This window comes from Dendrobates tinctorius, unplaced genomic scaffold (genome assembly GCF_039654945.1).
Source record: "Dendrobates tinctorius isolate UK_male_01 unplaced genomic scaffold, ASM3965494v1 ptg000152l, whole genome shotgun sequence".
NCBI classification, from domain to species: domain Eukaryota; kingdom Metazoa; phylum Chordata; class Amphibia; order Anura; family Dendrobatidae; genus Dendrobates; species Dendrobates tinctorius.
Window position 1 is genome coordinate 5441173 of NW_027361819.1, and position 24732 is coordinate 5465904.

The window sequence follows — 24732 nt, forward strand, 5'->3', positions numbered from 1 at the left end:
GGAGATGGTGGTCAACAGTGTCGAAAGCTGCAGAAAGGTTGAGAAGAATCAGCAGAGAGTGGTCACCGTTACGTTTTGCGGTCAGGTCATTGGTCACTTTGATGAGTGCAGTTTCAGTCGAATGTAGGGGGCGGAAGCCGGACGGTGAAGGGTCTAGGAGGGAGTGAGTGGAGAGGTAAAGGGTAAGGCGGGAGTAGACTAGGTGTTCCAAAAGTTTAGAGATGAAGGAGAGATTGGAGACTGGTCTGTAGTTTGTGCAGGATGGGTTGAGAGCGGGTTTCTTTAGTAATGGAGTAACGATAGTGTTTGAAGGAGGATGGGAAAATGCCAGAGGAAAGGGAGAGATTAAAGATTGTAGTTAGATGTGAGGTAATGGGGTCGATACTGCATGTAGTCGGACAAGGAGTCTGGCTGGAGACTTCTGTGATGGGTTCAAAATGTGGAGAGTGAGCCAGGGGATACGCAGGGATGGGAGCAGATTTCCTGACGGATATTATCTATTTTCTCTATAAAGTGGGAGGCCAGGTCATCAGCATGAATGTCTGTGATAGGGGCTTGAGTGTTTGGCCTGAGAAGGCAGTGAAAGGTGTCAAAAAGTTTCTTGGGGTTGTTGGCTAGTGAGATCAGGGTGGTGAAGTAGGTCTGTTTGGTGAGGTGAAGGGCAGAGTTATAGGTTCCTAACAAATTTGAAGTGGATGAAGTCTTCTGGTGTGCGGGTTTTCCTCCATAAGCTTTTACTCTTGTGTTTGGAGGCTCTGAGGGTGAGGGGAGCTACTTGGGGTCAAGGTTGCTTCTAGGAGTGTCGTAGTGATGAACAGCCAGACAGGACAGGAAAACGATTGGGGACAGTGATGAGTGTAGGGAGTCTGCAAGTGTGAGGGTTAATGGCTTGTAGATTTCTGATTGTGTGGTAGGTAGAAGTGAGCTGGGGTGGACGAGGATTTGGGAGCGTGGAGGAGAGAATGTTGTGGTCAGAGTGGAAGCGGTGAGTTATTTAGGTAGATTGAACAGAGCCGGACAAAGACCAGGTCAAGGGTGTTACAGTGTGTGTGTTTCAGAGGCTGAAAGCTGTGAGAGGCCAAGAGAAGTGGTTAGTGATTGAAGAAATACATTCTTTGTTCTTCTGCGTAAGAGCCTGGTACTGGTTCCTGACCAGTATTGGTGCTGACCGCCTCCCGATCCTCCTGCTTCTCTGGGTCACATGCTTCCAAACCTGTTCTACTAACCTGTTCTGTTTCTTTAGGTGCACTTCGAATGTCTGCTCTCTCTGTAACATGGAGATAATTCTGCTAAGAACACTTCACCTTCCTTAATTATTTTCAATGTGGCTAACCTCTCTTCTAGATTTTGCAACTTTTCCTCCAACAGGGACACAAGCTTGTATTTCTGGCATGTAAAGTTTGGTTATCCACTGTGAACATGTAGCACAAAATGCAGCTCACCAAATGGCTCCTGGCCTCTTCCATATTCTTATTGCTAGAGATATCAAAGTGGTGAAAAATGTGCCAAAATTTGCGCGCCGATAGGCGTGCAGTTTACCGATTTCCTCCTTTCAGCTGCAACGGCCAAAATCCAGTGTTCTTTGAGCTCGCGGAGACGCTTCACTTATCCCAGAAGGCAATGGGAATATGCAAAATCTCTCCTCAGGACTCTTCCCCTGGTTTTTCAACTGTCTCTGGTGCGGTCAGTCATTACGGAGAGCCAGAGGCTGCGCGAGGCGTCCCGGAGCGTCAGAGTAAAGGACACATACAAGTTACTGGTCATTCAACACTTTATTTCCATAAAAAATAAAACAGCAACGATGAACATTATGAACTAAACGTTGTCACTAAACAAAGACATTTCAGCATTTCTTGACAATAACAAGCGAAACTAAACCATTGTAACGCGGCAGCGGCATCAGTCGTGCACGAAGCGCAGAGGTTGGGCATTGAGGCCGGAGTCATGCAGGAATGGGGACAGGTACGGATACAGTTTCTCTGTGAACGTGGCTCTGAACGTGTAGATGGCAGTCATGTCGTCGGCGTTGTAGAAGGAGATCTGACCGCCCTCGTAATCTATGTACACTCCGATCCTCTTGGGCTTGGCGCTCAGGATCAGGGTCCTGGAGGGAGACTCCAGAGCCTTGTAGGCATTGCCATTCCTCAGCCAGATGGCCCAGTAGCCGTTCTTGGGGTTCAGCTTGATCTTCCCCTTGCGGTTGCTGGACTCGCTGGCCATGCCCACATCCCAGGCGGTCTTGTCTCCCACTTCCACCTCCCAGTAATGGCGTCCGGAATCAAAGCCCTGAGAGCCCAGGACCAGGATGCACTGGCTGAAGCGTTTGGGGTTATCAGCGAGCGTGAGCTTGTTGTCTCCGTACTTCACGCAGGTCATGTTTTCGGACAGCACGAGGTTGGGGTGCGCAGTGGATGGGTCCAGCAGCATTGGAGTCAGCTCTGAAAGGAAGGAGGAGACAAAAAAAAAAAAAAAAAAAGGTCATGGACTTTCTGATTCTTTATTCCAGCTCACAATCTGATACAAATATTGCCCTCTGTTATCAGCCATTTATTTCTCCATGAGTAATGAGCAGAGACCTCAGCCATCCACGTGATCGCTACGCACAAGTACAAACGGCATGGTCTGCACAGAACACATAACCTTGTGCTGTATGCCACTTGACATGACGGTTTACCCCACCAGTCCTTGGGGCCTTGATGAGAACAAACAAAGTGGAAACATTTCACACCTTCTGACTCTTTGGAAGAAAGATGCCAATTACAGCCTGACACTATCTATGAGAAAGAGCACACAAATAGTGTTCAGAGGAAAATAATGTATTCATGGGTAGAGTCGCCATGACCCAGTCACAAACCAAGAATTAGAATATTAACGAGAGGCTGGTCTAGAAACCGGATCCCTGAGAAAATTTATAAATCAGGCCTCTACACATAGAAAGCTGTTCACAGTGAGGGGCAGCCTAGCTGATATGTTCCATTCCATATTTCTCCCTCAGGGACAGAATAACAGAATGCAAAGTTCGATATTTCTGTAAGTTTCTCCCTTTTATCACTGTTTTGCATAGTTGCATGTCACTTTATTTCCATATTTTATACCCTTTTATTGTAAGCACTGTACCTTTTCTATCAAAGCTTAAAACTTTTAATAAGTCTGAACCTTGTTGTTCTAAAGAATCCATAGCCTTAGAGTGTGTGATCCTGGTGATTGGCACATAGTAGTAGCAATATTTCCGGGACTCATCGCCCGTGTATTCGGTGAGTGGTAGCAGCGTGTATGAAGCAGGGTGTGTGTTCTGTGTCGGGGTGTGATTTATGCTCCTATTGCAGCATAGAACAGAGGTTGAATGCTGAACTGAGAGGAGACAGATTAACCCTTGCAGGCGCAACCCCAAGTCACGTGCTGAGAAGTGGGTACGTGAAAAATTGGTGGCAGCAGTGGGATATACGAATATATTCCCCCTTGTAGTTCATGACAGCAGGTCCTTATGGAGCTCTGTACTTACTCGGTACAATGAAGGACCTCATCTGCTTCCACACCGTATACTGGAGGGGTCCTCTGAACGTCCCTTGGCACAGATCCTTGGACAGCAGGCTGTTCCCAGAAGACATCACCTCTTTCTGCTGTGTCTGACACCTGCGGAGACAAGAGCATGAATCTCACTCACCATCCCGCGGCCGGCACCACCGTACCCATTAACAGCCTAAAGCTGCAGCAGAAACTTACTTCTCAATGAAAGACTTGATGTCCTGTATGAAAGATGATTAAGAAAATGATTAATCCGAGGAAAGCAAAGGGGATCCTGGACATAAAAGATCACCAGACATCGGCACTTACCGTCAGGAAAGAGATGGAGTCTGTGTCGTTCACCCGCTCGTTGGCCATGGTGATGGTCTGCTTAATGTTGTCCTGGTTCTCCTGCATCTTCACCATGTTGGTCTCCATCTCCTTCAGTAGGTTGTCGCCTTGGTCCTGCAGCTGCTCCAGAAGTTTCTCCTCTTGCTCCTTCAGGAAAGTGTGCAAGTTCTTGAATTCATCCAGGATATGCTGCCTGAACTCGGAAATATTGGTCTGCGGGGAAAGAGACAGAAAATGTCGTATGAGATGAAGGGTGGTTGGACGGCAAGTCTCCGGATCACAGGAGTATCTCGCTCACCTTGTGCTGCTCCACCTTCTCATGCTGCTGGTCAGTCAGCTGCTCCGTCACCTTCAGGGTTTCTTCTAATGGGGCAACGATAGCCGACAGCTCTGACTGCGGGTGACGGAATGGTGGTGATTAGGTAAATGTACAATCTGCAGCCATGAGATCTGAGGAGGGCTTCCTCACCACTTACCCGGTACAACCCGACAGCATCCAGGATGGGCAGGAAGTTGTGACTGGCGTGTTTGAGCGAGTCGCGGCAGATGACGCAGCTCAGTGTGCCGTCGTCCTTACAGTACAGCTTTAGCCGCTCGTCGTGCTCAGGGCAGTTCTCTGCCAGTTTCGGCTTTGCAGGGGTCAGGGTGGTGGAGCTGCTACCCACTGTCTTCTTCACCAGGTTGGCCAGGGCTCGGTTGGTGGTGTACCTCTTGTCAGTAATGACTTCCTTACAGTCTGGGCAGGTGAAGGAGTCCTGCCCGTCCCAGGACTTGTCAATGCAGTTCCTGCAGAAGTTATGGCCACACTCCACCATGACGGGATCCTTAAAGAGCTCGCTGCACAGGAGGCAGGTCAGTTCTTCAGCAAAGTCCCCGGACGCCATCACCGAATTGTTTTCAGCGTTATCCACTTTCACTTTCTAGAAAAACATACATGTGAGGGGACAATTCATGAATGAGAGACGGGGATAATGTGCGTCCTCCGTAGAACAGTCTCCGCAGTAACCTGCAGGACTGTCCACCCAGACATGCACTGCTCACACAGAGGACGGTAACACATAGTGACTCCATCTTAACCGGCCGCCCCCGACCGACCCTGCGAGACTACTGCAAAATAGAAAGAAATGTTTATTGGAAGCAGAAAATAGGCATTCAGGGGAAGCCGGGTACGAGGTGCAGGCTGGATGGGCGACACCTGGAATTTGCAGGAAATAAAAGACAAATAAAACACAAAATGGAACAGAAGTTATACACAGTATTATGAGGGTCAGACATCCACAGCAATATTCAAGAACCCCCCAGCACCCGATTAAGGATGGACATACACATTATATGGCTGCCAAACGCTTGATCACATCTCCCATACACGGGGCGCTCGCTCCTGTGTGCTCTAAGCTAGCTTCCATCTAATACATCAGCTGGCAGATTATCTTTGAGAGAACAATGCGATTGGCAGTCTGAAATTGCCAAGAGTGATCGACATCTCTCCTATCAGTTGGCCGTTGACTCCATACACAGAGTGAGCCAACACCGGCGGGTTCAGCCATCTTTAGTCTATGGGACCCTTACAGTGACCACAGCTCGGTCACATGTGGATGTTGCTGGAGATCAGAGATTACCGAATTGTCCGGCAATCGCTCATCTCCACTAAGATAACAAATCAAAACAGAAAAATAAAAATTTCTTCAGTAGTATTATGTCACCTAAGGGGGCATCACAGAAATCAATGACAACCACACAGACCCTGGCTGCTGCCAAAGTGAGTAGATCACTACAGCAGGTAACAGATCGGAGATGCCAAGTCTCACCCCCAAGAATATGGCTGTTGGCTTTTTCGGACACTGCTTTGATAATCGTGCCGCCTCTACCGTGTTAGCACAATATATAAAATGAGCATTTCAAGCGCGAGGAGTATGGAGACCCCTGGCATGATGTGACCCCCACAGACAGCACCGCGCACCCTTTGTACATGTCTAGAGCTGGTGCCGTGAGCGGAGGAGGCAGCACAGTCATCGGTAGCCCCTAGGATATGAGGAAGATTCAATTTTTGGCGAAAATGACCATTATGGAATTTGCACTTAAATACATAAAATAAACGAGGTCTAATGGCAGAAATCATCCGATGGCAATACAGGAGTTTCCTCAGATCTTAGGTGAGGCTGGGCAGCCTGGCGGGCACAATCAGGGCATCATTGCCCCGACCTCCCGGCATGGCACCACACAAAGGTCAGAAGTGAAGGCGAATGGAACACTACAGAAAGTCGGCGCAGCATACCGCGGCGTCACTAACGCAGCGGCCATGGAGTCCCCGAGTATATAGCGCGGCACACACAAGATGAAGGCAAACATGGAGGCATCCTCATGCTCCGACGTAGGGAGAGCATGGCGAGGATTGGAAGACACTACATACCTTGCAATGAATGATTGTTCACAGATTGAAAGTCTGCGGAGTCCGCGACCAGAGAATCAAGAGTAGATTTGTTTATATTAAAAAAAAAAAAGCAAAAAAAAAAGCACACCCCTTGTACCTGCGTGACACCAGAGGTTTTTTCTTTCAATAATCTATGTCAACATTTGCTTTCAGGCTTCGACACTGCAGAATGGCGTCATTACCAGTATCATTCTATTACTATGTTGAATTTGCTGTGTACAAATGTAGCAGAGCTGGGATCGTCATTCGGTGCCACTACAGTAGACTTGTGTGTGATGTCACAACGGCCGCAGAACAGCCCTAAACATCATAGCACAGAGCCAATATAGTGAAGAAGCCGCGCACCGTGAGACTCCAGCCCTGCTACATCTATATTACCAGGCCGGCATTGCAGAAATGTGCCAGGTTTATCCAGTCGCCTCTACACGGTCCAGGCTGTTTGGGACAGACGAGCATGATAGGAAACCACACCTTCAGGAGCTGCAGCATAGTCTGGTATCACGCTCAGACATGGGGAGAATTGCAAAACCCTCCAGACCGGAGGGATTTAACTCTCTAGTGCATGGCTCATTGCCTAGGTTACTGGCCACCCTGCAGTTACCTAGTCAAGGAGTGTTTGCTTGCACGCAGGTTTTGTCTAACCTGCCCGCACCACACTTGATCTGTGCGGCATCCACATTCACCAATGGCGCCTATGCTGGCAGCCTGGGGAAGCGCACGGTTCAGGCCTATGACGCAAACTGTCAATCGGAAGCACACCCCCCTCCCCGGCAAAGCAGGATGCCAAGAAGGGTGTGCTCCGGAAAAAAAGATGATGGGATGCCCCCTACTGTACATGCAGATCAAATATACGAGCACCGCAGACCTGGCTGCCAAAATTCACAGAGTGAGGGGGCAGGCGGCCATGGCCGGAGGATGGTGACTCATGTAGTGAGAAAAAAAAATATACTAAAAAGTACCCCCGAGTATGAATATATCACAATCACATGATGGCTATAAAAGTTATAAAACAAAAATTAAGTTACGACACCTATGAGGACAGCTCCCATACAGTCGCGGTGGTACCGCGGGCACAACCCATGTTATCAGGGGTGCAGGCAAAAAGTGCCAGGGAAAAATCCGACTGCACCCCCTTCACATTATGATCGTGGGGGTCCTTGCAGATTGGCACAATACATTGCCTTAAAAAAAAAATCTGCACATAAATGTGTAAAATCCCACCCTGGCTTAACCCCCGAGCAGCCATTTACATGGACTGAGTACAATCGGCGTCTATTCGGATACGTGCGATAACAGCAGAGGATGTAACCAGTTTATTGGTAGAGCCGTGACGCAGAGGCGTGATTACAGAGCGTCCCATTGGCGTGGCGAGCGCTGCGGTGGAGCAGGACTGACACATTTGGGGCTTGCGTTACCTTCGCTTCAGGTTCCTCGTCCTCGTTCTTCCGTTTCTGGGGTGTCTTTCCGTTCTCCGTGATGTCTGAGCCGGTGTCATTGGCCACTTCGGCCTCCTCCTTTACTGGCTTGGGAATCACCAACCGAGTTTTGTCAACCCACTCGTTTTGTCGTCGATTCACTGCGAAAGGGGAAAACCGAACTTACAACATAATTTCATACTATGACTGTGGGTGTCTGACCAGCCTGAACTTACCGTTCGGAGCTTGTGACTGTCGCCTTCACGGGCATTTTGTTGCACGATTGCCCCTTGGAAGCTGCAACAACTGGAAGTATTCGGACAACTCAACCATCGAGAAAAAAACTCATGGTATAAGAATCTTCTGGAAATGTCCGAGAGAACATGCAACTCGTCAAGGGTACGACTGAGCACAAGAAACAATGTGCCCGAAACCGAGACTTCAGAGCTGGATACTCAGAGGGGGAGGAAAAAATGGCAACAGGAGCAAGCACCCGTCATCTCAGGGTGTAGACGGCCGTGATTATAAGGCTGTGGGATTGAGGGGCTCGTAGCCTGTCCTGTAGCCCACTGATGGGAAAGGCAGCACAGGGCATCCACTCTATAAGACTGGATACAGCAATCCCCCAATGCCAAAATAAAGAGGAAAAAAGTGGTCGATTTTGGCAGAATAAAGAATCAGTAATTAGCTTGGGGTCCTGTACTACAGAAGACACGGGAATGTCCATAAGGTCAGAGGCAGAGATGAAGCCTTGGGCCTCAGTTATCAGAGCGTACAACTTTCTACAGGACACGCGGGTGTGAAGGATCGTGTTTGGTCATGGATGACCGCTTATTTGTGACTCCTCTTTTCCATGGAAACGCTAACCGATAAAGCCGCCAGAAGTGAAAGACATCAAGAGATAATGGAAAGAGCGAGCCACACGGTATGACACAAGCGGGGCAAGTGCAGCCCCGTGCCCAGTGGACTCCTCACAGAGGTTGCACTGGGCCTGGAGAGAAGGAGGAACAAGAGCGGCTCAAGAGGCCACTGAAGTTACTCGTGTTGAGGAAACCATCCACAAGCAGGACACTGATGAGACTCTCCGGAGCGAGGCATTGCACATCCAGGAATACGGCGCCTTACAAGGAACGGAGGCGTTATCTGCATTCTCACCCACCTCCCCCCTTTATTATAGACGGCGAGCCCCAAGGATTACTTACGACCCGCGTAATGCACGTAGAACTCCTCCCGGCCCGCCTGCTTGTTCATTCGGGTCTTCACGATTTCTGCGTCATCTGGTAGAAAATAAAAAAACAAAGCAAAAGACTCAAGAATCTGCCAAATACAGGCCGCCATATGCTGTCAGTTCTACTTGAGATCAGGGAGTATGGTCTGTCTACTGCGATGACGGAAGAAGCCTTAGGGCCCATCACACATGGTAGAAGACGTCCTATGTCTAGGTGTACACAGGGGATATAAAGGCCATACACCCATTATAATGCCAGGTAAAAAGAATCTCACCAACAATCAATTCAGAACTTTCCCACCTTTAAAGGAAATCTGTCACCCCATTTTTCGAGTATAAGCTGCCGACACCACCATCAGGGGCTTATCTACAGCATTCTGTAATGCTGTAGATAAGCCCTCGATGTAACCTCAAAGATAACAAAAATGAGTTATATTATACTCACACAGGGGCAGTCCGGTACGATCCGGCGCCTCCCATCTTCTTACGGTGATGTCCTCTTCTTTGCTGCCTGTCGTAGCTCCCGTGCAGAACACTGGAGCAGAGTCCTGCAGTGCGCAGGCGCCGGGAGAGGTCCGGCACCTGCGCAATGCAGTATTCTGCTCTGCCCTCAACAGGGCAGTACGTCTGCGCAGGAGCAACGACAGGCAGCAAAGAAGACGTCACCATTAGAAGATGGAAGGCGCCGGACCGTGACACCCATCGGACCAACACTGGACCCGGACCGCCCCCCGGGTGAGTATAATATAACTCATTTTTCTTATCTTTCAGGTTACATCGCGGGCTTATCTAAAAGTAAAAAAGCCACCTTCAGAAGCACTAAGGCTGCATTCTGTGAAGGTGGCTCTTCTGTTTCTGACCCCATTAACAACAAAATATAGACCTTTATAAATCGTTCCTCATACCTGCATTCCGACACAGAGGTATGGTGTGTCCCTCCTACCAGCTGTCAATCAACCCACCCCTCTACAGTGTCCCTGCACCGCCTCCTTTTGTATTTGCCGCCGTTACATGTTGGATGCCTGGGCTGTGACAACAGTTCTCGGGCACGCAAAGTGCTCACTGCCCAGGAACTGCCATCAGGCTATCACACCTGCATGTTTCTGCGTCCCCAAATCCCGCCCCGCAGAGAGTTATGAAGTATTCACATTGCGGGGCTGGGGCCTCTGCAACAGTTCCAGGGCAGCGCGCACTATGCAAGCCCGAGAACTGTTGTCACAGCGCAGGGGCCCGACAACATGTAACGGCAAATACAAAAGAAGGAGGCGGTGCAGGGTCGCTGTAGAGGGGGGCTGATGGACAGCTGGGAGGCGGCGACACTCCATACCTGTGTGACAGAATGCAGGTATGAGGAACTATTTATAAAAGTCTATATTTTGGTGTTAATGGGGGTCGGAAACAGAAAAGCCACCTTCACAGAATTCAGCCCTAGTGCTGTTGAAGGTGGCTCTTTTAGTTAAAAACGCCCAATGGGGGGGTGACAAGTTCCCTTTTAAATCCTTGCCCCCCTCCTTTAATTTATGCATAGTAGATAGGGGGATACATGGTAGATAGGGGTTGGGCCTATCACTCACAATAGGAGCCGTCCTGTATATATAAGGGGATACATGGTATATAGGGGTCGGGCCGATCACTCACAATAGGAGCAGTCCTGTATATATAGTGAGATACACGGTATATAGGGGTCGGGCAGATTACTTACGGTAGGAGCCGTCCTGTATATACAGTATATAGGGGGATACGTGGTATAGAGGGGGATATATCACTCACGGTAGGAGCCCTCCTGTATATACAGTATATAGGGGGTTACGCGGTATAGAGGGGGATATATCACTCACGGTAGGAGCCGTCCTGTATATACAGTATATAGGGGGATACGCGGTATACAGGGGGATATATCACTCACGGTAGGAGCCGTCCTGTATACACAGTATATAGGGGGATACGCGGTATAGAGGGGGATATATCACTCACGGTAGGAGCCGTCCTGTATATACAGTATGTAGGGGGATACGCGGTATAGAGGGGGATATATTACTCACGGTAGGAGCCGTCCTGTATATACAGTATATAGGGGGATGCGCGGTATAGAGGGGGATATATCACTCACGGTAGGAGCCGTCCTGTATATACAGTATATAGGGGGATACATCACTCACGGTAGGAGCCCTCCTGTATATACAGTATATAGGGGGATACGTGGTACAGAGGGGGATATATCACTCACGGTAGGAGCCGTCCTGTATATACAGTATATAGGGGGATACATCACTCACGGTAGGAGCCCTCCTGTATATACAGTATATAGGGGGATACGTGGTACAGAGGGGGATACATCACTCACGGTAGGAGCCCTCCTGTATATACAGTATATAGGGGGATACGTGGTACAGAGGGGGATATATCACTCACGGTAGGAGCCCTCCTGTATATACAGTATATAGGGGGATACGTGGTACAGAGGGGGATATATCACTCACGGTAGGAGCCGTCCTGTATATACAGTATATAGGGGGATACGCGGTATACAGGGGGATATATCACTCACGGTAGGAGCCGTCCTGTATACACAGTATATAGGGGGATACGCGGTATAGAGGGGGATATATCACTCACGGTAGGAGTCGTCCTGTATATACAGTATATAGGGGGATACGCGGTATAGAGGGGGATATATCACTCACGGTAAGAGTCGTCCTGTATATACAGTATATAGGGGATACGCGGTATAGAGGGGGATATATCACTCACGGTAGGAGCCGTCCTGTATATACAGTATACAGGGGGATAAGCGGTATAGAGGGGTATATATCACTCACGGTAGGAGCCGTCCTGTATATACAGTATACAGGGGGATACGCGGTATAGAGGGGGATATATCACTCACGGTAGGAGCCGTCCTGTATATGCAGTATACAGGGGGATACGCGGTATACAGGGGTATATATCACTCACGGTAGGAGTCGTCCTGTATATACAGTATAGAGGGGGATACGCGGTATAGAGGGGGATATATCACTAACGGTAGGAGTCGTCCTGTATATACAGTATATAGGGGGATACGCGGTATACAGGGGGATATATCACTCACGGTAGGAGCCGTCCTGTATATACAGTATACAGGGGGATACGCGGTATACAGGGGGATATATCACTCACGGTAGGAGCCGTCCTGTATATACAGTATACAGGGGGATAAGCGGTATAGAGGGGTATATATCACTCACGGTAGGAGCCGTCCTGTATATACAGTATACAGGGGGATACGCGGTATAGAGGGGGATATATCACTCACGGTAGGAGCCGTCCTGTATATGCAGTATACAGGGGGATACGCGGTATACAGGGGTATATATCACTCACGGTAGGAGCCGTCCTGTATATACAGTATATAGGGGGATACGCGGTATAGAGGGGGATATATCACTCACGGTAGGAGACGTCCTGTATATACAGTATATAGGGGGATACGCGGTATAGAGGGGGATATATCACTCACGGTAGGAGCCGTCCTGTATATACAGTATACAGGGGGATACATCACTCATGGTAGGAGCCATCCTGTATATACAGTATATAGGGGGATACGCGGTATAGAGGGGGATATATCACTCACGGTAGGAGCCGTCCTGTATATACAGTATATAGAGGGATACGCGGTATAGAGGGGTGTATATCACTCACGGTAGGAGCCATCCAGTATATACAGTATATAGGGGGATACGCGGTATACAGGGGTATATATCACTCACGGTAGGAGCCGTCCTGTATATACAGTATATAGGGGGATACGCTGTATACAGGGGGATATATCACTCACGGTAGGAGCCGTCCTGTATATAAAGTATACAGGGGGATACGCGGTATAGAGGGGGATATATCACTCACGGTAGGAGCCGTCCTGTATATACAGTATACAGGGGGATACGCGGTATAGAGGGGGATATATCACTCACGGTAGGAGCCGTGCTGTATATACAGTATATAGGGGGATACGCGGTATACAGGGGGATATATCACTCACGGTAGGAGCCGTCCTGTATATACAGTATATAGGGGGATGCGCGGTATTCAGGGGGATATATCACTCACGGTAGGAGCCGTCCTGTATATACAGTATATAGGGGGATGCGCGGTATACAGGGGGATATGACACTCACGGTAGGAGCCGTCCTGTATATACAGTATATAGGGGGATACGCGGTATAGAGGGAGATATATCACTCACGGTAGGAGCCGTCCTGTATATACAGTATATAGGGGGATACGCGGTATACAGGGGGATATATTACTCACGGTAGGAGCCGTCCTGTATATACAGTATATAGGGGGATACGCTGTATACAGGGGGATATATCACTCACGGTAGGAGCCGTCCTGTATATACAGTACATAGGGGGATACGCGGTATAGAGGGGGATATATCACTCACGGTAGGAGCCGTCCTGTATATACAGTACATAGGGGGATACGCGGTATAGAGGGGGATATATCACTCACGGTAGGAGCCGTCCTGTATATACAGTATATAGGGGGATACGCGGTATACAGGGGGATATGTCACTCACGGTAGGAGCCGTCCTGTATATACAGTATATAGAGGGATACGCGGTATAGAGGGGGATATATCACTCACGGTAGGAGCCGTCCTGTATATACAGTATATAGGGGGATACGCGGTATAGAGGGGGATATATCACTCACGGTAGGAGCCGTCCTGTATATACAGTATATAGGGGGATACGCGGTATACAGGGAGATATATCACTCACGGTAGGAGCCGTCCTGTATATACAGTATATAGGGGGATACGCGGTATAGAGGGGGATATATCACTCACGGTAGGAGCCGTCCTGTATATAAAGTATATAGGGGGATACACGGTATACAGGGGGATATATCACTCACGGTAGGAGCCGTCATGTATATACAGTATATAGGGGGATACGCGGTATACAGGGGGATATGTCACTCACGGTAGGAGCCGTCCTGTATATACAGTATATAGGGGGATACGCGGTATAGAGGGGGATATATCACTCACGGTAGGAGCCGTCCTGTATATACAGTATATAGGGGGATACGCGGTATAGAGGGGGATATATCACTCCCGGTAGGAGCCGTCCTGTATATACAGTATATAGGGGGATACGCGGTATAGAGGGGGATATATCACTCACGGTAGGAGCGGTCCTGTATATACAGTATATAGGGGGATACGCGGTATACAGGGGGATATATCACTCACGGTAGGAGCCGTCCTGTATATACAGTATATAGGGGGATACGCGGTATAGAGGGGGATATATCACTCACGGTAGGAGCCGTCCTGTATATACAGTATATAGGAGGATACGCGGTATACAGGGGGATATATCACTCACGGTAGGAGCCGTCCTGTATATACAGTATATAGGGGGATACGCGGTATACAGGGGGATATATCACTCACGGTAGGAGCCGTCCTGTATATACAGTATATAGGGGGATACGCGGTATACAGGGGGATATATCACTCACGGTAGGAGCCGTCCTGTATATACAGTATATAGGGGGATACGCGGTATACAGGGGGATATATCACTCACGGTAGGAGCCGTCCTGTATATACAGTATATAGGGGGATACGCGGTATACAGGGGGATATATCACTCACGGTAGGAGCCGTCCTGTATATACAGTATATAGGGGGATACGCGGTATACAGGGGGATATATCACTCACGGTAGGAGCCGTCCTGTATATACAGTATATAGGGGGATACCCGGTATACAGGGGGATATATCACTCACGGTAGGAGCCGTCCTGTATATACAGTATATAGGGGGATACGCGGTATACAGGGGGATATATCACTCACGGTAGGAGCCGTCCTGTATATACAGTATATAGGGGGATGCGCGGTATACAGGGGGATATATCACTCACGGTAGGAGCCGTCCTGTATATACAGTATATAGGGGGATACGCGGTATACAGGGGGATATATCACTCACGGTAGGAGCCGTCCTGTAGATACAGTATATAGGGGGATACGCGGTATACAGGGGGATATATCACTCACGGTAGGAGCCGTCCTGTATATACAGTATATAGGGGGATACGCGGTATAGAGGGGGATATATCACTCACGGTAGGAGCCGTCCTGTATATACAGTATATAGGGGGATACGCGGTATACAGGGGGATATATCACTCACGGTAGGAGCCGTCCTGTATATACAGTATATAGGGGGATACGCGGTATACAGGGGGATATATCACTCACGGTAGGAGCCGTCCTGTATATACAGTATATAGGGGGATACGCGGTATACAGGGGGATATATCAATCACGGTAGGAGCCGTCCTGTATATACAGTATATAGGGGGATACGCGGTATACAGGGGGATATATCACTCACGGTAGGAGCCGTCCTGTATATACAGTATACAGGGGGATACGCGGTATACAGGGGGATATATCACTCACGGTAGGAGCCGTCCTGTATATACAGTATATAGGGGGATACGCGGTATACAGGGGGATATATCACTCACGGTAGGAGCAGTCCTGTATATACAGTATATAGGGGGATACGCGGTATAGAGGGGGATATATCACTCACGGTAGGAGCCGTCCTGTATATACAGTATATAGGGGGATACGCGGTATACAGGGGGATATATCACTCACAGTAGGAGCCGTCCTGTATATACAGTATATAGGGGGATACGCGGTATAGAGGGGGATATATCACTCACGGTAGGAGCCGTCCTGTATATACAGTATATAGGGGGATACGCGGTATAGAGGGGAATATATCACTCATGGTAGGAGCAGTCCTGTATATACAGTATATAGGGGGATACGCGGTATACAGGGGGATATATCACTCACGGTAGGAGCCGTCCTGTATATACAGTATATAGGGGGATACGCGGTATAGAGGGGAATATATCACTCACGGTAGGAGCAGTCCTGTATATACAGTATATAGGGGGATACGCGGTATACAGGGGGATATATCACTCACGGTAGGAGCCGTCCTGTATATACAGTATATAGGGGGATACGCGGTATACAGCGGGATATATCACTCACGGTAGGAGCCGTCCTGTATATACAGTATATAGGGGGATACGCGGTATAGAGGGGGATATATCACTCACGGTAGGAGCCGTCCTGTATATACAGTATATAGGGGGATACGTGGTATAGAGGGTGATATATCACTCACGGTAGGAGCCGTCCTGTATATACAGTATATAGGGGATACGCGGTATACAGGGGGATATATCACTCACGGTAGGAGCCGTCCTGTATATACAGTATATAGGGGGATACGCGGTATAGAGGGGGATATATCACTCACGGTAGGAGCCGTCCTGTATATACAGTATATAGGGGGATACGCGGTATAGAGGGGGATATATCACTCACGGTAGGAGCCGTCCTGTATATACAGTATATAGGGGGATACGCGGTATAGAGGGGGATATATCACTCACGGTAGGAGCCGTCCTGTATATACAGTATATAGGGGGATACGCGGTATAGAGGGGGATATATCACTCACGGTAGGAGCCGTCCTGTATATACAGTATATAGGGGGATACGCGGTATAGAGGGGGATATATCACTCACAGTAGGAGCCGTCCTGTATATACAGTATATAGGGGGATACGCGGTATAGAGGGGGATATATCACTCACGGTAGGAGCCGTCCTGTATATACAGTATATAGGGGGATACGCTGTATACAGGGGGATATATCACTCACGGTAGGAGCCGTCCTGTATATACAGTATATAGGGGAATACGCGGTATAGAGGGGGATATATCACTCACGGTAGGAGCCGTCCTGTATATACAGTATATAGGGGGATACGCGGTATAGAGGGGGATATATCACTCACGGTAGGAGCCGTCCTGTATATACAGTATATAGGGGGATACGCGGTATACAGGGGGATATATCACTCACGGTAGGAGCCGTCCTGTATATACAGTATATAGGGGGATACGCGGTATAGAGGGGGATATATCACTCACGGTAGGAGCCGTCCTGTATATACAGTATATAGGGGGATACGCGGTATAGAGGGGGATATATCACTCACGGTAGGAGCCGTCCTGTATATACAGTATATAGGGGGATACGCGGTATAGAGGGGGATATAACACTCACGGTAGGAGCCGTCCTGTATATACAGTATATAGGGGGATACGCGGTATAGAGGGGGATATATCACTCACGGTAGGAGCCGTCCTGTACATACAGTATATAGGGGGATACGCGGTATAGAGAGGGATATATCACTCACGGTAGGAGCCGTCCTGTACATACAGTATATAGGGGGATACGCGGTATAGAGAGGGATATATCACTCACGGTAGGAGCCATCCTGTATATACAGTATATAGGGGGATACGCGGTATAGAGGGGGATATATCACTCACGGTAGGAGCCGTCCTGTATATACAGTATATAGGGGGATACGCGGTATAGAGGGGGATATATCACTCACGGTAGGAGCCGTCCTGTATATACAGTATATAGGGGGATATGCGGTATAGAGAGGGATATATCACTCACGGTAGGAGCCGTCCTGTATATACAGTATATAGGGGGATACGCGGTATACAGGGGGATATATCACTCACGGTAGGAGCCGTCCTGTATATACAGTATATAGGGGGATACGCGGTATACAGGGGTATATATCACTCACGGTAGGAGCCGTCCTGTATATACAGTATATAGGGGGATACGCGGTATATAGGGGGATATATCACTAACGGTAGGAGCCGTCCTGTATATACAGTATATAGGGGGATACGCGGTATACAGGGGGATATATCACTCACGGTAGGAGCAGTCCTGTATATACAGTATATAGGGGGATACGCGGTATACAGGGGGATATATCACTCACGGTAGGAGCCGTCCTGTACATACAGTATATAGGGGGATACGCGGTATACAGGGGGATATATCACTCACGGTAGGAGCCGTCCTGTACATACAGTATATAGGGGGATACGTGGTATACAGGGGGATATATCACTCACGGTAGGAGCCGTCCTGTATATACAGTATATAGGGGGATACGCGGTATACAGGGGGATATATCACTCACTGTAGGAGCCGTCCTGTATATACAGTATATAGGGGGATACGTGGTATACAGGGGGATATATCACTCACGGTAGGAGCCGTCCTGTATATACAGTATATAGGGGGATACGCGGTATACAGGGGGATATATCACTCACGGTAGGAGCCGTCCTGTATATACAGTATATAGGGGGATACGCGGTATAGAAGGGGATATATCACTCACGGTAGGAGCCGTCCTGTATATACAGTATATAGGGGGATACGCGGTATAGAGGGGGATATATCACTCACGGTAGGAGCCGTCCTGTATATACAGTATATAGGGGGATACGCGGTATAGAGGGGGATATATCACTCACGGTAGGAGCCGTCCTGTATATACAGTATATAGGGGGATACGCGGTATACAGGGGGATATATCACTCACGGTAGGAGCCGTCCTGTATATACAGTATATAGGGGGATACGCGGTATACAGGGGGATATATCACTCACGGTAGGAGCCGTCCTGTATATACAGTATATAGGGGGATACGCGGTATACAGGGGGATATATCACTCACGGTAGGAGCCGTCCTGTATATACAGTATATAGGGGGATGCGCGGTATACAGGGGGATATATCACTCACGGTAGGAGCCGTCCTGTATATACAGTATATAGGGGGATACGCGGTATACAGGGGGATATATCACTCACGGTAGGAGCCGTCCTGTATATACAGTATATAGGGGTATACGCGGTATACAGGGGGATATATCACTCACGGTAGGAGCCGTCCTGTATATACAGTATATAGGGGGATACGCGGTATACAGGGGGATATATAACTCACGGTAGGAGCCGTCCTGTATATACAGTATATAGGGGGATACGCGGTATAGAGGGGGATATATCACTCACGGTAGGAGCCGTCCTGTATATACAGTATATAGGGGGATACGCGGTATACAGGGGGATATATCACTCACGGTAGGAGCCGTCCTGTATATACAGTATATAGGGGGATACGCGGTATAGAGGGGGATATATCACTCACGGTAGGAGCCGTCCTGTATATACAGTATATAGGGGGATACACGGTATAGAGGGGGATATATCACTCACGGTAGGAGCCGTCCTGTATATACAGTATATAGGGGGATACGCGGTATACAGGGGGCTATATCACTCACGGTAGGAGCCGTCCTGTATATACAGTATATATAGGGGGATACGCGGTATACAGGGGGATATATCACTCACGGTAGGAGCCGTCCTGTATATACAGTATATAGGGGGATACGCGGTATACAGGGGGATATATCACTCACGGTAGGAGCCGTCCTGTATATACAGTATATATAGGGGGATAAGCGGTATACAGGGGGATATATCACTCACGGTAGGAGCCGTCCTGTATATACAGTATATAGGGGGATACGCGGTATACAGGGGGATATATCACTCACGGTAGGAGCCGTCCTGTATATACAGTATATAGGATACGCGGTATACAGGGGGTTTATATCACTCACGGTAGGAGCCGTCCTGTATATACAGTATATAGGGGGATACGCGGTATAGAGGGGGATATATCACTCACGGTAGGAGCCGTCCTGTATATACAGTATATAGGGGGATACGCGGTATACAGGGGGATATATCACTCACGGTAGGAGCCGTCCTGTATATACAGTATATAGGAGGATACGCGGTATACAGGGGGATATATCACTCACGGTAGGAGCCGTCCTGTATATACAGTATATAGGGGGATACGCGGTATACAGGGGGATATATCACTCACGGTAGGAGCCGTCCTGTATATACAGTATATAGGGGGATGTGCGGTATACAGGGGGATATATCACTCACGGTAGGAGCCGTCCTGTATATACGGGGATACGCGGTATACAGGGGGATATATCACTCACGGTAGGATCCGTCCTGTATATACAGTATATAGGGGGATACGCGGTATAGAGGGGGATATATCACTCACGGTAGGAGCCGTCCTGTATATACAGTATATAGGGGGATACGCGGTATACAGGGGGATATATCACTCACGGTAGGAGCCGTCCTGTATATACAGTATATAGGATACGCGGTATACAGGGGGATATATCACTCACGGTAGGAGCCGTCCTGTATATACAGTATATAGGGGGATACGCGGTATACAGGGGGATATATCACTCACGGTAGGAGCCGTCCTGTATATACAGTATATAGGGGGATACGCGGTATAGAGGGGGATATATCACTCACGGTAGGAGCCGTCCTGTATATACAGTATATAGGAGGATACGCGGTATACAGGGGGATATATCACTCACGGTAGGAGCCGTCCTGTATATACAGTATATAGGGGGATACGCGGTATACAGGGGGATATATCACTCACGGTAGGAGCCGTCCTGTATATACAGTATATAGGGGGATGTGCGGTATACAGGGGGATATATCACTCACGGTAGGAGCCGTCCTGTATATACGGGGATACGCGGTATACAGGGGGATATATCACTCACGGTAGGAGCCGTCCTGTATATACAGTATATAGGGGGATACGCGGTATAGAGGGGGATATATCACTCACGGTAGGAGCCGTCCTGTATATACAGTATATAGGGGGATACGCGGTATACAGGGGGATATATCACTCACGGTAGGAGCCGTCCTGTATATACAGTATATAGGGGGATACGCAGTATACAGGGGGATATATCACTCACGGTAGGAGACGTCCTGTATATACAGTATATAGGGGGATACGCGGTATACAGGGGGATATATCACTCACGGTAGGAGCCGTCCTGTATATACAGTATATAGGGGGATACGCGGTATACAGGGGGATATATCACTCACGGTAGGAGCCGTCCTGTATATACAGTATATAGGGGGATACGCGGTATACAGGGGGATATATCACTCACGGTAGGAGCCGTCCTGTATATACAGTATATAGGGGATACGCGGTATACAGGGGGATATATCACTCACGTTAGGAGCCGTCCTGTATATACAGTATATAGGAGGATACGCGGTATACAGGGGGATATATCACTCACGGTAGGAGCCGTCCTGTATATACAGTATATAGGGGGATACGCGGTATACAGGGGGATATATCACTCACGGTAGGAGCCGTCCTGTATATACAGTATATAGGGGGATACGCGGTATACAGGGGGATATATCACTCACGGTAGGAGCCGTCCTGTATATACAGTATATAGGAGGATACGCGGTATACAGGGAGATATATCACTCACGGTAGGAGCCGTCCTGTATATACAGTATATAGGAGGATACGCGGTATACAGGGGGATATATCACTCACGGTAGGAGCCGTCCTGTATATACAGTATATAGGGGGATACGCGGTATACAGGGGGATATATCACTCACGGTAGGAGCCGTCCTGTATATACAGTATATAGGAGGATACGCGGTATACAGGGGGATATATCACTCACGGTAGGAGCCGTCCTATATATTCAGTATATAGGGGTATACGCGGTACACAGGGGGATATATCACTCACGGTAGGAGCCGTCCTGTATATACAGTATATAGGGGGATACGCGGTACACAGGGGGATATATCACTCACGGTAGGAGCCGTCCTGTATATACAGTATATAGGGGGATACGCGGTATACAGGGGTATATATCACTCACGGTAGGAGCCGTCCTGTATATACAGTATATAGGGGGATACGCGGTATAGAGGGGGATATATCACTCACGGTAGGAGCCGTCCTGTATATACAGTATATAGGGGGATACGCGGTATACAGGGGGATATATCACTCACGGTAGGAGCCGTCCTGTATATACAGTATATAGGGGGATACGCGGTATACAGGGGGATATATCACTCACGGTAGGAGCCGTCCTGTATATACAGTATATAGGGGGATACGCGGTATACAGGGGGATATATCACTCACGGTAGGAGCCGTCCTGTATATACAGTATATAGGGGGATACGCGGTATACAGGGGGATATATCACTCACGGTAGGAGCCGTCCTGTATATACAGTATATAGGAGGATACGCTGTATAGAGGGGGATATATCACTCACGGTAGGAGCCGTCCTGTATATACAGTATATAGGGGGATACGCGGTATACAGGGGGATATATCACTCACGGTAGGAGCCGTCCTGTATATACAGTATATAGGGGGATACGCGGTATACAGGGGGATATATCACTCACGGTAGGAGCCGTCCTGTATATACAGTATATAGGGGGATACGCGGTATACAGGGGGATATATCACTCACGGTAGGAGCCGTCCTGTATATACAGTATATAGGGGGATACGCGGTATACAGGGGGATATATCACTCACGGTAGGAGCCGTCCTGTATATACAGTATATAGGGGGATACGCGGTATAGAGGGGGATATATCACTCACGGTAGGAGCCGTCCTGTATATACAGTATATAGGGGGATACGCGGTATAGAGGGGGATATATCACTCACGGTAGGAGCCGTCCTGTGTATACAGTATATAGGGGGATACGCGGTATACAGGGGGATATATCACTCACGGTAGGAGCCGTCCTGTATATACAGTATATAGGGGGATACGCGGTATACAGGGGGATATATCACTCACGGTAGGAGCCGTCCTGTATATACAGTATATAGGGGGATACGCGGTATACAGGGGGATATATCACTCACGGTAGGAGCCGTCCTGTATATACAGTATATAGGGGGATACGCGGTATAGAGGGGGATATATCACTCACGGTAGGAGCCGTCCTGTATATACAGTATATAGGGGGATACGCGGTATACAGGGGGATATATCACTCACGGTAGGAGACGTCCTGTATATACAGTATATAGGGGGATGCGCGGTATACAGGGGGATATATCACTCACGGTAGGAGCCGTCCTGTATATACAGTATATAGGGGGATACGCGGTATACAGGGGGATATATCACTCACGGTAGGAGCCGTCCTGTATATACAGTATATAGGGGGATACGCGGTATACAGGGGGATATATCACTCACGGTAGGAGCCGTCCTGTATATACAGTATATAGGGGGATGCGCGGTATACAGGGGGATATATCACTCACGGTAGGAGCCGTCCTGTATATACAGTATATAGGGGGATACGCGGTATACAGGGGGATATATCACTCACGGTAGGAGACGTCCTGTATATACAGTATATAGGGGGATACGCGGTATACAGGGGGATATATCACTCACGGTAGGAGCCGTCCTGTATATACAGTATATAGGGGGATACGCGGTATACAGGGGGATATATCACTCACGGTAGGAGCCGTCCTGTATATACAGTATATAGGGGGATACGCGGTATAGAGGGGGATATATCACTCACGGTAGGAGACGTCCTGTATATACAGTATATAGGGGGATGCGCGGTATACAGGGGGATATATCACTCACGGTAGGAGCCGTCCTGTATATACAGTATATAGGGGGATACGCGGTATACAGGGGGATATATCACTCACGGTAGGAGCCGTCCTGTATATACAGTATATAGGGGGATACGCGGTATACAGGGGGATATATCACTCACGGTAGGAGCCGTCCTGTATATACAGTATATAGGGGGATACGCGGTATACAGGGGGATAGATCACTCACGGTAGGAGCCGTCCTGCCTCTTGCACGAGTACGTGGCTCCGATCTGCACGATCACATCTTCCTCCACGTCCCCGTCGTCTCCATCTCCGCCCTCGTCGTCTTCCTCCTCGTCCATGGCCTCCTCGTTGTCCGCCTCGTCCCCGGCCAGGACGTCTTTCTTCTCCAGCTCGGAGACATCGGGTTGTGCTGTGGCGGCCATGGCTGGGGGCTGCGGTACCGGAGAGCGGGGGGCCTGGACACCGTCGTTACCTCACACAGAGGAAGGGGGGCCTGAACACAGAGGCTGGACTGCGCGCCCGATTCTACAGTGCGAACTGCGCATGCGCCTTTCCCAAGCACGTAACGCGTCTTCCGGTTTGTAGGACAATAGAATGGCGGCCTCCGGCCCCGCACGTGGGAGCCATCTGAGCCACCAGCAGAGGGCGCTGCGCACCGGGGGAGGAGCAGGCGGCAGAGCAGCACTCGGCGCATAGATCTGTAGGCCCAGGCGGATGTGCAGCCTCATCTGTGCACACAGGGACTCTATCACCTCAGCCCTGCACCAGACGGAAGCCAGCTGCGGCATAAAGGAACAAGCAGTGCTGCAGTGTAAAGCATGGTGATGTGCCAGAGGCAGCTGGATGTGATAAACGGCTTCCTGCACTAATAGGCAGCAGTGACATTGGGGCTGATTGGGTTGCTCGCCTATTTGGGGGTTGGCAGATCATCGGTCTCTCTGTGTCACGCGCATGTTTGGGTTGGCAATGCGGAGATGTCATAGAATCGTAGAGTTGGAAGGGACCTCCTGGGCCATCTGGTCCAACCCCCTGCTCAAAGCAGGATTCGCTAAATCATCCCAGTCAGATGTCTGTCCAGCCTCTGTTTGAAGACTTCCATTGAAGGAGAACTCACCACTTCTCGTGGCAGCCTGTTCCACTCATTGGTCACTCTGTCAAAAAGTTTTTTCTAATATCTAATCTGTGTCTCCTCCCATTCAGTTTCATCCCATTGCTTCTCGTCTTTCCTTTTGCAAATGAGAATAAAGTTGATCCTTCTACAATGTGACAGCCCTTTAGA

At 49.0% G+C, this 24732-nt stretch overlaps 1 protein-coding gene across 1 annotated transcript; it reads right to left on the reverse strand.

The window, feature by feature from the left end:
• Nucleotides 1–1757: 1757 nt before the first annotated feature.
• Nucleotides 1758–23983, reverse strand: LOC141050814 (nuclear factor 7, brain-like). Its single transcript, XM_073547482.1, has 9 exons — nt 23677–23983; nt 8904–8978; nt 7702–7862; nt 4332–4775; nt 4154–4249; nt 3835–4068; nt 3724–3746; nt 3503–3633; nt 1758–2438 (listed from the first exon to the last, which is right to left on the reverse strand). The coding sequence occupies exons 1-9, from the start codon at nt 23873–23875 to the stop codon at nt 1900–1902; spliced, it is 1902 nt and encodes a 633-aa protein (XP_073403583.1). The 5' UTR covers nt 23876–23983; the 3' UTR covers nt 1758–1899.
• Nucleotides 23984–24732: the final 749 nt, after the last annotated feature.